Source organism: Ascaphus truei, chromosome 1, assembly GCF_040206685.1.
Source record: "Ascaphus truei isolate aAscTru1 chromosome 1, aAscTru1.hap1, whole genome shotgun sequence".
NCBI classification, from domain to species: Eukaryota; Metazoa; Chordata; class Amphibia; order Anura; family Ascaphidae; genus Ascaphus; species Ascaphus truei.
The window spans coordinates 94,117,552-94,132,843 of record NC_134483.1 but is presented as its reverse complement, the minus strand read 5'-3'; the positions used below and the strand labels follow the sequence as shown (position 1 = coordinate 94,132,843).

The 15,292-nt window shown below is 47.2% G+C and overlaps 1 protein-coding gene across 1 annotated transcript in view; it reads left to right on the top strand.

Moving 5' to 3' along the window:
- Positions 1 to 15,292, top strand: part of MCCC2 (methylcrotonyl-CoA carboxylase subunit 2) — a 55,132-nt gene that overhangs the window by 10,275 nt on the left and 29,565 nt on the right. Inside the window, exons 5-9 of the mRNA XM_075591956.1 lie at positions 4,480 to 4,607; positions 5,488 to 5,600; positions 6,206 to 6,319; positions 13,100 to 13,164; positions 14,186 to 14,285. Of these exons, the coding sequence (XP_075448071.1) occupies positions 4,480 to 4,607; positions 5,488 to 5,600; positions 6,206 to 6,319; positions 13,100 to 13,164; positions 14,186 to 14,285 (520 nt within the window). The remainder of the gene's footprint in view (positions 1 to 4,479; positions 4,608 to 5,487; positions 5,601 to 6,205; positions 6,320 to 13,099; positions 13,165 to 14,185; positions 14,286 to 15,292) is intronic.

The window sequence follows — 15,292 nt, the reverse complement described above, 5'->3', positions numbered from 1 at the left end:
GGTCCTTTTACTCGCCTAACAAAAACATCTTAGCTTGTGGCCTGAGTTTCAGGCAGAAAAGGCTTTTGACATAATTTTCTGTTCTCGCCTTTTTAATTCACTTTGGAATTTTGGTAGAGTTGTGAATTTACATTCTAAAGCCGCACATTTTCTAAATGTACTGAATTTGGAACCTGTGCAGTGGCACCAGGCAGTGGTGTCCCCTTTCTGCCCTGCTATTTGATCTAGCTATAGAACCCCTAGCTGTTTTTCAGGAATATATTGTACTTAATTAAGATGTGGGAAACAAGAACTTAATTAGTCCTATATTCTGATGGCCCGCTACTTTTTTATTCAAATCCTGCTGATCAGATTCCATTGATAATGTAAGAATTGGCTAACACTCAGTTTTTTTCAAGTTACAAAATAAGTGTCTCTAAATCTGAATTGTTCTGTTCCTCGTTTAACCAGAAAATGCTGACGATAAATAAATTAAATACCTGGTTGTTTATTTTTCTTAAAAATTGAACAGACTTTATGACTTACATTTTACTCCCATCATGCGTAAAATATTTTACAAACATTCTGGTTGGTGGAGTTTACCGATATCTGGCAGAATTGTTTTAATTAAAATGGTCTCCTTCCCTACACTTCATTACAAATTACAATTGTTAGAAAAAAAATAAATCTCTAAAATTAATGAGAATTTCACCAACTTTATTTGGAATAATAAAAAAAATAAGATTAGTATATAGTGTAGGTTACAGATGCTTAAAAGACGAGGGTGATTTTAAATGACCAGATATTTAAGATTGCATTTTTGACGTTGCAATATGTAAATCTTGAAATAGTCAATTGATCTCTCGCTTTTTTCTTTCTTTTACCAATAGAGATTGAGGGGAGAAAAGCTTCTGTTTTATAGTACTACTGTGTACACTGTGCTTTACAATATAAATACAGGCATACCCCGTTTTACGTACACCCGTTTTACGTACACTCACAAGTACGTACATTTTTTTTTTAATTGCACCTTACCCCCTGTGTACATACACATGCTTCGCGAGTACGGACACCAGGGGGCAGCGTGCGCATGCTGCGGTGGTGTGCGCTCTCTTCCTCTCCCCGGCGCTTCCTTTACCCGGCTCCCCTAGCTCTTCAGTTCCCCAGCTTCCCCCTGGCTCTTCCTTTCCCCGGCTCTTCCGAACACCCCCCACCTCCCCCGGCTCTTCCGATCACCCCCCTGGCTCTTCCGATCACCCCCCTGGCTCTTCCGATCACCCCCCACCCCCCCTGGCTCTTCCGATCACCCCCCACCCCCCCTGGCTCTTCCGATCACCCCCCCACCCCCCCTGACTCTTCCGATCACCCCCCCACCCCCCCTGACTCTTCCGATCACCCCCCACCCAGCCTGGCTCTTCCGATCACACCCCCCCCTTTCCCGAGCCCGCTCAGAGCCTGCGCTTACCGCCTGCGGGCTTCTGCCGCCCGCAACCTGCATGCTGCTTCAGGTAGGGGAAGAAAGGGAGGAGGGACATGAGGGGGTTGATGTGAGGGACATGGGGGGGGGTGATGTGAGGGACATGCAGGGAGGGGGGTGATGTGAGGGACATGGGGGGGGTGATGTGAGGGACATGCAGGGAGGGGGGTGATGTGAAGGACATGCAGGGAGCGGGGTGATGTGAAGGACATGCAGGGAGGGGGGTGATGTGAAGGACATGCAGGGGAGGGGGTGATGTGAAGGACATGCAGGGGAGGGGGTGATGTGAAGGACATGCAGGGGAGGGGGGTGATGTGAAGGACATGCAGGGGGGGGTGATGTGAAGGACATGCAGGGAGGGGGGTGATGTGAAGGACATGCAGGGGGGGGTGATGTGAAGGACATGCAGGGAGGGGGTGATGTGAAGGACATGCAGGGGGGGGGGGGTGATGTGAAGGACATGCAGGGGAGGGGGGTGATGTGAAGGACATGCAGGGGAGGAGGGTGATGTGAAGGACATGCAGGGGAGGAGGGTGATGTGAAGGACATGCAGGGAGGGGGGTGATGTGAAGGACATGCAGGGAGGGGGGTGATGTGAAGGACATGCAGGGGGGGGGTGATGTGAAGGACATGCAGGGGAGGGGGGGTGATGTGAAGGACATGCAGGGTAGGGGGGTGATGTGAAGGACATGCAGGGGGGGTGATGATGTGAGGGACATGCAGGGGGGGATGATGTGAGGGACATGCAGGGGGGGATGATGTGAAGGACATGCAGGGGGGGATGATGTGAAGGACATGCAGGGAGGGTGATGATGTGAGGGACATGCAGGGGGGGGATGATGTGAGGGACATGCAGGGGGGGGTGATGTGAGGGATATGCAGGGGGGGATGATGTGAGGGCGCTGCACGGGGGGATGATGTGAGGGACATGCAGGGGGGGGGATGATGTGAGGGACATGCAGGGGGGGTGATGATGTGAGGGACATGCAGGGGGGGATGATGTGAGGGACATGCAGGGGGGGGATGATGTGAGGGACATGCAGGGGGGGGATGATGTGAGGGACATGCAGGGGGTGATGATGTGAGGGACATGCAGGGGGTGATGATGTGAGGGACATGCAGGGGGGATGATGATGTGAGGGACATGAGGGGGGGGGGGGTGATGTGAGGGACATGAGGGGGGGGTTATGTGAGGGACATGCAGGGGGGGATGATGTGAGGGCGCTGCACGGGGGGATGATGTGAGGGACATGCAGGGGGGGGATGATGTGAGGGACATGCAGGGGGGGGATGATGTGAGGGACATGCAGGGGGGGGTTATGTGAGGGACATGCAGGGGGGGATGATGTGAGGGACATGCAGGGGGGGGATGATGTGAGGGACATGCAGGGGGGGGATGATGTGAGGGACATGCAGGGGGGGGTTATGTGAGGGACATGCAGGGGGGGGTTATGTGAGGGACATGCAGGGGGGGGTTATGTGAGGGACATGCAGGGGGGGATGATGTGAGGGACATGCAGGGGGGGTTATGTGAGGGACATGCAGGGGGGGATGATGTGAAGGCGCTGCACGGGGGGTGATGATGTGAGGGACATGCAGGGGGGGGGTTATGTGAGGGACATGCAGGGGGGGGGGGGTTATGTGAGGGACATGAGGGGGGGGGGGTTATGTGAGGGACATGCAGGGGGGGATGATGTGAGGGACATGCACGGGGGGATGATGTGAAGGCGCTGCACGGGGGGATGATGTGAGGGACATGCAGGGGGGGATGATGTGAGGGACATGCAGGGGGGGATGATGTGAGGGACATGCAGGGGGGGGTTATCTGAGGGACATGCAGGGGGGGATGATGTGAAGGCGCTGCACGGGGGGATGATGTGAAGGCGCTGCACGGGGGGATGATGTGAAGGCGCTGCACGGGGGGATGATGTGAAGGCGCTGCACGGGGGGATGATGTGAAGGCGCTGCACGGGGGGATGATGTGAGGGACATGCAGGGGGGGGGGATGATGTGAGGGACATGCAGGGGGGGTGATGATGTGAGGGACATGCAGGGGGGGGTTATGTGAGGGACATGCAGGGGGGGATGATGTGAGGGACATGCAGGGGGGGGGGATGATGTGAGGGACATGCAGGGGGGGGGATGATGTGAGGGACATGCAGGGGGGGTGATGATGTGAGGGACATGCAGGGGGGGTGATATATGGGAGACGCAGGGTGGTGATCTGAGGGGTGTTGGAGGAGATGTGATGATTTTACCCGTGCGGCCCGATTTGTGTATGGGGGGGCTCTTTTAAAATGTATTAAGGCGGTGGGGGTCTTTTTAAAATGTATTGGCGGGAGGGAGTATTTTTATTATGTATTGTGGGGTGGGGTTACATGTATTTAGAGGGGTGGGGGGTTTTGGTATGTATTTATTTACATCAGTTATGCACGTATATGACGATTGCAGTACAGTACATGCATCGTAAAGTGGAAAAAAGGTAGTGCTTCACTTTAAGTACATTTTCACTTTACATACATGCTCCGGTCCCATTGCGTATGTTAAAGCGGGGTATGCCTGTATGCAAGAATGTGGGCAATATACAGTACTTTAAGACTCTGACATAAAAAGGGGAGGGGAAAACCCATTCTCCTTAAAATCTGATACGATCTGCATGTCATAAAGGATATCTGTGCATGGGATGGGCAGGGCGAGTGTATAGTTTAGCGCAGGCCTGCACAGCTCCAGTCCTCGAGAGCTGCAAAGGATATCCCTACTTCAGCACAGCTGGCTCAATTAGTGGTTCAGTCATACTGAGCCACTAATTGACCCAGCTGTGCTGAAGTAGGGATATCCTGAAAAACTGTCCTGTTTGTGGCCCTCGAGGACTGGAGTTGTGCAGGCCTGGTTTAGCGTGTAGCCAAGAGTGTTTTCAATGCTTTTCCCTGTTGATACTCTGAAGGGATTAGATTGGGAGCTTCCTGACTTTGGAAACGAGTGATTTGATACAACGTGGGTATCTATTTTCATCTCCCTTCCAGGGTGGAATGTCTTATCATAGCCAATGATGCTACTGTGAAAGGTGGTGCCTATTACCCAATCACCGTGAAGAAGCACCTCCGAGCACAAGAAATTGCAATGCAAAATCACCTGCCTTGTGTATACTTAGGTGAGTACTACTCTGCATGTTTTTAAAGCGCTAGCTGTTACTATTACAGGTTGTTATTTCAAACTGAACTATTCAGTGTACCAGCCCTTTTCAGTATCTGAGGTGAGATTTGTAGCATCATTTATACAAAATATTGGGAACATAGTACAGCTCAACCCCGTTATAACGCGATCCGTTACAACGCAAATCTGCTTATAACGCGATGTTGGCGTGGCTCCCAATTTTTGTATTTATGAATACAACACGATTATTGGTATCTTAAATACTTTATTGTACAATGCATACAATTGTACATTATTTCTAACGCGATCCGCTTATAACGTGTTGTGATTCTTTGGACACTAAGCATAAGGGGGTTGAGTTGTATATACTAAAACCCTATTACAGTGCTTTTTGTTACATTTCGTAGACTTATGGCATCCTTTGCTGCCAGAATTGCATGCTACTGATTATAAACACAAGGTCACAGTATAATTGGCTTTATTTGGTATATAAGCTTTAATCTTTCTCTGCCTTCCGAAGACTTTGTTTCAATCTCTTTGCTGACATGTCTTGCCAGTACGTAGTGTGCTAATCATGACCACGCAAATACAGTTATGAGTCCCCTCACAATGAGATTGTTATAATACCAATGCAACATGTTTGGTGCAATGCCCAGAAATGAGTGATGAACCCATCTCCGCATTAACTCTGTGTCGGTACAATGAGCTTTTCTTACACACGGTTTTGATACCACCGTGATCCTTTATTCAATTTGTCTAACCGTCAAAGCTCAAGTACAATCGAAACCAAGTAGAGTTTTTGTGGGTGAGAAAATGTAGGGCATTTAGTCGGATCTTCTCTAAAACTACTAGAAACGTTATTTATTTATTTAAAACAGTGGATTCTGGAGGAGCGAACCTGCCTCGTCAAGCTGACGTATTTCCAGACCGGGATCATTTTGGTCGCATTTTTTACAACCAGGCGAGAATGTCCTCACAAGGGATTTCTCAGGTAATGTGCTGCTTTGGCCGGTGCACTGTTCCTGAATTATTACAATTTATGTTTTCAGTCTAAAGCTTTGTATTTTTGCTGCCAATTATATAATTAAGGTCAAACCCATCTAAAATACTTACTGAAAGTCACACTGGAAAGCAAAGGATGCATTACAATTTTTGGCAGTGTTTAATTTTTCTGTTGCGTCTTTTCCCCCCAATAGTAATAATAAATGTTATTATTTTTGGCTCCACAGCTTTGTTTATTGTGTAGGTCCTTGACGTTTCACAACAAAAAAACACAGATTGTAAGCTCATATGGGTAGTGACAGCGTCTGTAAAAATTCCTATGTGCTGTGTACCACGCACTAGACTGTATTTGTGCAGTGCTTTGGATCCTATTGGGAGAAAAGAGCTATATGAACTAAAGTTGTGGTTGTTTGTTGGTTGTTGCTTTTTTATTATACATATGGTTATCGGCCTATTCAGTTAGAGGGCAAAGCAAATCAACGGTGGTCCTAAAGCGCCGTTTAATGTGTTAGGAAGTGGAAAATAAGTGTTTATATGAATAGCGACTTGCTCATGCAGTCTGTCCTCTTATGAAGTGTTTTTCTCTGGCTGTAGGTTGCAGTGGTGATGGGCTCTTGCACAGCAGGAGGAGCATATGTCCCTGCAATGGCAGATGAAAGTATAATTGTTCGCAAGCATGGAACCATTTTCTTGGGAGGACCCCCACTGGTAAGTAGGCAAAAATTGTGGCCTAGCGGAAGTCCATGTCACAAATGTCCGTGGATTCCTCCCTCTGTTTCATTTAAAGATGGAAGGAAAATGTAATCGCTGCTTGCATTACAACATCAAAGCTAAGCACTGGTATAATTGAAAAGATCATTTAAAGTCCTTGGAGTGCTACTGTTGTGAGGATAAATATTTCCATTTACAGAAGCTTGTTTACATAAGTAAAATTAATGTTAAATAATGAGCTCAATAAATAGTGGAAATAAAAAATGGAAAATTTGTAATTACAATTTGCATATGGATATGTCCAGGGTCGCCAACAAGGGGGGGGAAGCCAGGAGACGTGACCTGGGGGCTGCGGGGGGGCCCGGCCCCGGCTCTCCACAGCTGCGGGCCTCCCTCACTGATACTGTCCGTGCCGAACCGCCGGCGCGTGCCAGGCATTTATGATGTCGGTGCGCGCTGGAAGCTGGGCCTAGCTTCCAGAGCGCACCGGCATGAGGTCTGGCGCGCGTTGGTGATGGAGAGGCAGACTGCAGCTGGGGAGAGCCGGGGGCCTGACGGCAACGAGAGAACCAGCAGCCGGGCAAAAGAGTTGGGTCCGGCCAGTTGTCGGGCCAACTGCTTTGTCTAGGCCCCGGCTTTCCCCAGCTACGGGTCACTGTCCCACGCAGGGTTTCTCAGTGACACGTGGGAGTGAAGCCCAGCATGGGACAGGTAGGGAAGCGCACACAGCGTGAGAGTGCCGGGGCCTGAGAGCATCCCTGAGGTAAGTGTGCGTTTTGTATATACAGTATTTTGGGAGTGGGGGGCTTTGTATGTATTTGGGAGGACAGTAATTATTGTGTGGGGGATTGTGTGTGGCCGGGGGGTGGGGGGGAGGGGTGAAAGGGGATTAAGAGAGCAGGATTGAGTGAGAGGGGGGTAATGTTATGGAGGGGTGATTGAGGGGGTAAGTGAGACGGGGGGGGGCAGAGAAATACATGGGAAGAGGGGAGGAATAAGTGATGTAGGGGGGCTCGCAAGACCGCCGACACAGAGGGGGGTCCCTGTCGGAACTCTAGTCCTGGGCCCCAGGAAATCTGTCGGCGGCCCTGTACATCAGTAGATGTGGTAGACGTTATAGCTCCCATTAATGTGATGTGTTGCGTTAACTCTGGCTCCTTATTTAACAGCAGCATGCATAACACCATATTTAACAGCAGCATGCATAACACCATATTTAACAGCAGCATGCATAACACCATATTTAACAGCAGCATGCATAACAGCATATTTAACAGCAGCATGCATAACAGCATATTTAACAGCAGCATGCATAACAGCATATTTAACAGCAGCATGCATAACAGCATATTTAACAGTGAATTTGAACAAGGAAAATGGGTACTCGCATTTCCAAAAATATTGCAGTCAGAGGCACTCACTCTCTCTGAAAGGAGCTAGTAGCTAATCTGGGAACTTTTAAGATGGATGCCCAATAAGAGCATTCAGTGGCACCAAAAGCGGATGTAATGATCCTCGAGAATGAGACAAACCGCATATGGCATAGTTTGTACTGTACAAATTTATAAATGATAAAAACAGCCAAATGTGCACTCACGTTTGGCACATAGGAATATAAGGCCAACTTGGGGGCATTTACTCTTGTATTTTGGATCTTTGCCATGTTTTTCTCAGGGAAATGAAGGTCCCTTATTCTTTATAGTCCGGTTTGTGGCCGTTCGGGCTCTTTTTTTTTTTTTTTTTTACCGAAAATCCCCATTTATGTCTCTTTGGCAGATCTAGAATTACCCCCTAAATCTTTAAAATAATAAACCATTTCATTGTCAAGAAGTCTTTGTCTAGCCCATTCTGGTTCATATTCTGCATTGGGCTTCTTTCTTCCTCAGCAAATACAGCGAAACTAATGAGACATTGTTCTGCACGGAGATGACAAATCTGTGGGACTAATCCATAGTTGTCTTTTAAATGATAAATACGTAGGAAACATATTGATCAATTTCCTTTTTCTTCTCTGATTTGTTTTCAAGTGTTAATTAAGCCAGACGTAGCGTGCTGGTCTCCCCTATGTATTTTGCATAGGTTAGTGCTCTTGGGATGTGACTGGGGCATAAGGGTCCATCTGCACATTGATTTGTGCATTGAGTTCAATTAAATGTGTGGAAAGTAGATTATCGATATGGGAAGGTAATGGCACCTGAAGGGAATGGTTATATATTTTTTCACATACCCCATCGCTGTCTTTGTTTGTGATATGAGCAGTTGTAAGAATTGGGTTAAGCAAACAATACAGTACAATGTGGATTTATTGCCAGGGGGAATTTGACGATCCCTGAAAATGAATATGATGGAATGTACAGGTACATTGATGTCGAGTGTCTGTGTGTGTGTGTCCATGTATGTGTAACCCTCAGACCCCCCCGGTCGCAGATCGGACCCCCTAGGGTGTACTGAGGTCTGGCTACACGTGTCTAGGTGGTGCATACCTGTGTGGAACAGGAGGGCCTGAGTCTCCCGCGATGGTATGGGGGATAACAGGGACAGGTTTCTGGGGTACATGCCTTCATCTCTTAGTGGTACAGCGCCTCCATCTCTGGCAAGCCCTAGCAGGGTAGGGTGAAATCCTTCCAGAGAACCCCACTCAGGGGCGAGAGATTTCAGTCTCTTATAAAAGCAGCAGCAGCTCTCTTTATTGCACACAGCAGAGTAGCAACAGCAACAACAGCACACGGTATGGCAGGTACAGGATCTTCTGAGAGAGGGAGTGGCTCAGTGAGTAAAAGACACCGAGTGGCACTGAGAGTTTGGAGAGCCTGGGAGCCTGGTTCAATTCCCGGTGTCGGCTCCTTGTGACCTTGGGCAAGTCACTTTATCTCCCTGTGCCTCAGGCACCAAAAACATAGATTGTAAGCTTCACAGGGCACGGACCTGTGCCTGCAAAATGTCTCTGTAAAGCGCTACGTATAACTAGCAGCGCTATACAAAAACATGCTATTATTATTATTATTATTCTCTCCCAGCTCCAGACTGTACCCCTTCAGGATGGGCTCTTTGTTCCCTGCCACCACCCCAAGCCGCGGGCGCTCAGGGTGGGGCTAGCTCTTCCCTCACCCCTAGGCAGGGTGAGAGGCACTGGTCCACCGCAGCTTTATCAGCTCTACTCAGGGCCTGAGCTCCTCCAATGTAACACACTACTGGCCTTCTCCTCTATGTCTCTCCTTCAACTCTCCTAGAACTGACAGACCCAGAGACTGACAGGAACTGGCCACTAAATAGGGATAGCCCTGTCTATCATGATGTCAGCAGACCCCTCCCCTGTGTCTCTTGCCTTAGACACAGAGTCAGGTGGCCTACCTTCACCACTCAAGGCAGGGCTTGAGGTGGGGGAAACCCATGATAACTACTGGCAGCCTGCCCTTAGCAGGACTTATACCAGTAGGATAGACGTATAGCCCTATTTCTTACCAGGGCTACATATGTTTATCTTTATATAGCACCCACAGCTGTACTCTGCACTTTACAAAAAAGACCGTACAGGTAATTATAATACAAGAAGTGCAACAAACAAAATCTGACAAGAAAGGAAATCCCTGCCCATGGCAGTTTACAATCCAAGTGTTATGCTGGGAGACTTGGCAATATTACGGAGGAATAGGCAACACATTTTAGCGAGGCCTTTAATGGAGAAGGAAAGGGAGGAGTCGAATGTCACTTCTAGGCAACAGGCTTTGGCGACAGGATAGATCAGGGGGGGCGCAAAATTCTCTGGGGGGCGCAACGCTTTCAGAGGCCCTGCGATCTTCCCCAAAGCATTAAATGTCGAGGGATCGCGCAAGGCCTCCAACTCCCTTACCTGATCTCCAGCAGCTTCTGGCAACGCGGCGGTGTCGCGTGACGTCAGAAACGTCGGTGACAAGGTAAGAGGGGGAAGCCTAGCAAGGGGGAACGCGGGTGGGGGGGTATTTGGGGGGGTCGTGCAGACTAAAGGTTTGCGCACCCTTGGGATAAATGATTGTATCATTTACTGTGATGGAAAAAGGGAGTATTAGGCCAGCATTAGGGGGGAAATATGAGGAGTTCAGTTTTAGACATATTAAGTTTAAGGCATATCTATCCACGAGGATATAGCCAGGAGGCAATCAGAGACTTGGGACTGGATTGCAGGTGTGAGGGTGGATAGATATCGCTGCGTATCATCTGAATAGAGATGATACCAAAAGAGTTGATGACGTCACCAAGGGATATTGGAGAGAGATGAGGAGAGGTAGATCCCAGAACAGAGCTACTGAAGTACATCAACAGAAGACGAAGACATGTTGGCAACAAAGACCAAAAATGTGCTGTGGGAGAGGTGTAATGAGAACCAGGCGAGAGAGTTGTTGTTGATACCAACAGAGTTTGGAATATAAAGGAGAAGAGTGATTGACGGTATCAAAGGCAGCAGAGAGATCGAGTAGGATTAATGGGAAAAAATGACCATGGGAGTTTGCTTCATGTAGATCATTTGGCTTTTTGAGCGAGTATAGTCTGAGTGAACTATACGAAAACCAGATCCTAATGGGTTCAGGAGGGCATGAGAATGAAGTAAGTTTATTTATGCAGGGCGGTAGTTGGTAAGGCATATAGGGTCTAGGGTGTTTTGGGGAATAGGTGTGACAACCTCGTGCTTAAGAGATGGGGGAAGTTCCAGAGGACAGGGAGGAATTTAAGATTATAGGTGAGTTCAGACAGTAGTAACAGTTCTGATAAGGTGTGAGGGGGTGGGGGTAGTAGGATTGAGAGGGCATGTGGTAGAGGGAGAATAGAAAATTGGCTTAGAAACTTCTAACTCTGTAACAGGAGAAAAGGAGTCGAGTTGGAAAAGGTTTGTGTAGAAGCAGAGAGTAGGGGGAATGGCCACATGGAATCTCATGGATAGCATCCACCCTGCCTTTAAAGTGGTCAGCAAAGGTTTGAGAAGGAGGGGAGAGGGAGGGAGGGGGGGGGGATCTCTGTCTGCCACATGCAGATAGAGAGGGTAGAAAAGCTGGACAGTGTGAACCTCAAAGGAAGACCAAGAAACATATGGAGGCAAAGGGTGGAACTGATATTAGCAGCAGGAAAAGAGGTGGACACCTACCCCGACCATTGGGGCGTTGATTGTGAAAGAGAGACCACCATAGGAAAGGGCAGGCCCCACACAGTCATGGTGTAAGGGTCTGTTTGCGCAAAGAGCTGAAGTGAACGAGAGCAGAAGTGGTTGTGTACAACCAGAGCCTTACCCATCTTTCTTAAAGAAAGTAGAACTTTAAATCACAGTCCCAATGAGCAAAATATGTTGATAGTGAAAACAGCCAAAACCACTATAATAAGTATATTTAAGTGTGTAACCTTCCTTGCCTGGCTCTAAAGGAGCTTTCTTCAAATTGACTTTATAAATGGCAATGCTCAGTCTCTCCTACTTGTTCAGGGTGTTGGGTCCGTGCAGGCTGGGCGTGGATATGCATTTATGGGGGCCAGAAACGTTTTATGGTACAAAAAGGAGCTTTATTCAACATTCGTTTATAAGGCACTCCAGACAAGTACAAACTTCACATTAGACATTAACTTGTGGCAAATCATAAAGTTACTCTGTGCTTCTTCCCCTGGTAGCTCTCACTCCTACACTGGGGAGGTACTTATGCTTGTGTCCCTTAGTATTGGTTAGCTTAGCAATCTCCTGCATACCATTAATAATGCACGATCTCAATTGGGCCCCCATTGGGAATACACTCTTCTTTCTGGGACCAGTATCCCATTACTGTGTACTACATACCTCGTCCATGCAAATTTGGATCTGGAGTTTACCAAGGAACTTCCGATTGGACCGATCCGGTAATGCACTGAAGTTACAACTCTGAGAACCCCTGCTAAGAACATGCCTACTCCTCTTCCTGCATGAGAACAACCATGGGCATTACTATAGGCACTAACTATAGAGTTCATGTTCCTTAAATGAAAATAATAAACAGGGACAGGGCACTCTTGATATACATATCTATACACTTAAACATATTTACAGGACACAGTGAGGCCTTCTGCCAGAACTCTGAGGAACCTGCTTCCAGAACATTGGATGGAGCTATATATACCCATCTATCACTGGTCAAAAGACACACCAGGGAGTGACAATCCCTTCTGCACAATCATCTTACATCACATGATGAGACGGGACAATACCAGAGTGATCCCAACCGGTTAACCCATTAAGGCTGTTAACCCCTTACATTAATTAGTTGTCCCCAGAGAGGGACTGCACTCTCCCCTATCAAAACATAATGTTGTCCCAAACATTCTTTCACATATAACACAGATAGACTATTGAAACCCTTAAACCATATACATTTCTTTCCTTTCGCTCAACATAATATCACAATATTAGGCATGGCATAACACTAATAATGCATTTGACATGAGTTTTCATGTCATGTTTTCATCATACACATACAATCACATGGTGATGGGCCTGTGGGGCACAATACTGGTTAGACCAGGGTCAGGGGTGATCAGTAGTATACAATTCTACACTAGGGCAGTGGGCAGGTGACATAACACTGTTCTCTATATCAGAGAATCTCCCTTAGTAATGGGCAGGATCAGGCTTCTTAACTATTCCCCGCCCCCCAAACCCCTTCCTTCAGGCACTTGCACAAAGTGGACCCTCTTACAGCCTGCATTGTCAATATTTTCAACCCGGCATTGGTAGATACTACGGCCTATATGCCATTTCCGCACCAGAGTGACCACTTGCTCTTGTTGCAGGTGAAAGCGGCTACTGGTGAAGAAGTATCAGCTGAAGACTTGGGAGGAGCCGATCTTCACTGCAGGTGATATGGAGCATGATACCAATGTTTTACGTCTAGTGGGCTCTATGTAATCTCCCTTCTAACTGAAGTATCAGCAGTGCAAGAACAATTTAACACAATATCTTTATCTGTTTCCCTAGCATTGCAGAGTTCCAGTTGTAAAAAAATATAAAAATATATATTGATTTGAAACACTAGAAATATAACAGAGGCTAATGTCTCATTCATGAAGTTTCTACCCAGAAATCCATTGTCGTCTCTAGTGAATTCAATTATTCAGCTCCCCTGTGCATCTGTTCCTCTGTAAGCCCCTGGGTAATAATACTAATGAAAACAAGTAAATCGTGTTAAGAAGTCTTAAAGGCGGACTCTCATTTTGCTACAGAATTTCTTTGTTATGGGTTTTTTTGTTATGATTTTGTTCCTTTAACAAATGTAGAGATGCAAGTCAAACTACCATTAGTGCATGTAATGCACTATTAATACTGCTTTTGTTACGAGCTTGTCAGGGGTTCATATTTGAACAGAGTAAATAGAACTGCACTTTTTTGGTAAAAATTCTGAAATTAATCATTACCTAATTATTTGTGTGGGCTCCTGAACGTGCAATGTTTTTTATAAGGAGGGTGGTGCTATAGTTCCATTGCCATAGTTTATCCTTTTATTAGCTGTGTTGGTCCTAAAGTAGTTGCAGGGGCAGTAAGGAAGCATGTAGGCTGGCCAACGCCAGTCCTCAAGGGCCACCAACAGGGTCAGATTTTAAGGATATCCCTGCTTCAGCACCAGTGGCTGTCGTTGTCTGAGCCACCTCCTGCTAAATCAGGGATATCCTTAAAACCTGACCTGTTGGTGGCCCTTGAAGACTGGAGTTGGCCACCCCTGTCGTATACAGTACATATGTTAGAGACCTACAAGCTCTGTACACACTGTTACATCTTTGAACAACACTTGTAAAGTCATTAAAATGTTTCACAATCTACGACAAACCTATGTTCTACAAGGGATCTGGGTATCTGACTTTTTGCCTCTCTGTTTTGATCAGGAAGTCTGGGGTGACGGATCACTACGCGTTGGATGACGACCACGCTCTTCATCTGGCTCGGAAAACAGTCAGAAGCTTGAATTACAAGAAGACCTTGGATGTAAGTTGTGCGAAAATGTATAAACCGTGGTGCAATCTTTATGGTCCATTTTACCAGGCACCCGCTTTTCACAGACATTCACAGCACAGCCCCACAACGTTCCCGCTGTTTTCCCCCCCAATGTATTTCTATAGATATAGGAGGAGATTTTACGAAGTGGTACTCCTGGACTGCGCCAACAGATTGGGCATGGCAAGGTGCTGCCACGCGGTGTGGCAAGGAGCTGCACCACAATATTTACAAGGCTGCTTTATACACCTTGAAACATGTTTTAATAGCTGGAAGAAGTCTTCTAGTTGCACCATGATTCCACCACATCTCTAATGTGGCTTTCGACTTTATGGACCACATTACTATAATTAGCACCTTAGAATTAATGTAAACCAACTAATACTTTTTATAGAAGTATGTGATGAGTTCGATCTGTTTATATGTGTTGATGTTAATATAAGCAATGAGACAATCATTGTATTTTTATTGTAAATTATATGATACTTTTTTTTAACATCGGATTGCAGCAGGCGGTCTCCGGAGCTGAGCCCCATACATTTCCGCTCCTTCCAGAGATGGGTACCCCGTAGGCCTAATGGGAAGTCCCTTAGCTAATGCAGCTGCCTCCTTACCTGCCGCCCTCCTTCTTCTGAACCGCAGCGTCAAGTGACGCCGCAGACGTGTCACGGCGTCTCATTGCCATGGCAACGCGACGTCGCAGTGTCCAATGATGTCATGATGTTGCATTACAATGGCAACACGACGATGCGATTCAAAAGGAGATGGGGAGCGGCCGCAACAGCTAAGTGCCTGGGGGTGCTGGTCTCCGGTTTGCTAGCAGGGTTAAGGTAATGGCTGCTTTTCATGACTCCCGCGCCCTATGGACTAATAGGAATCCGTGATGTCAACAGGTTTGACTTGTTGGCCCGCATGATGCGGGAGCTTTAAACTTGGACGAGGTACCAGCAGCCTCTTTGGAGGTCTGTATCTTGGGAAGCAGGGGAGTCACTGGAGCT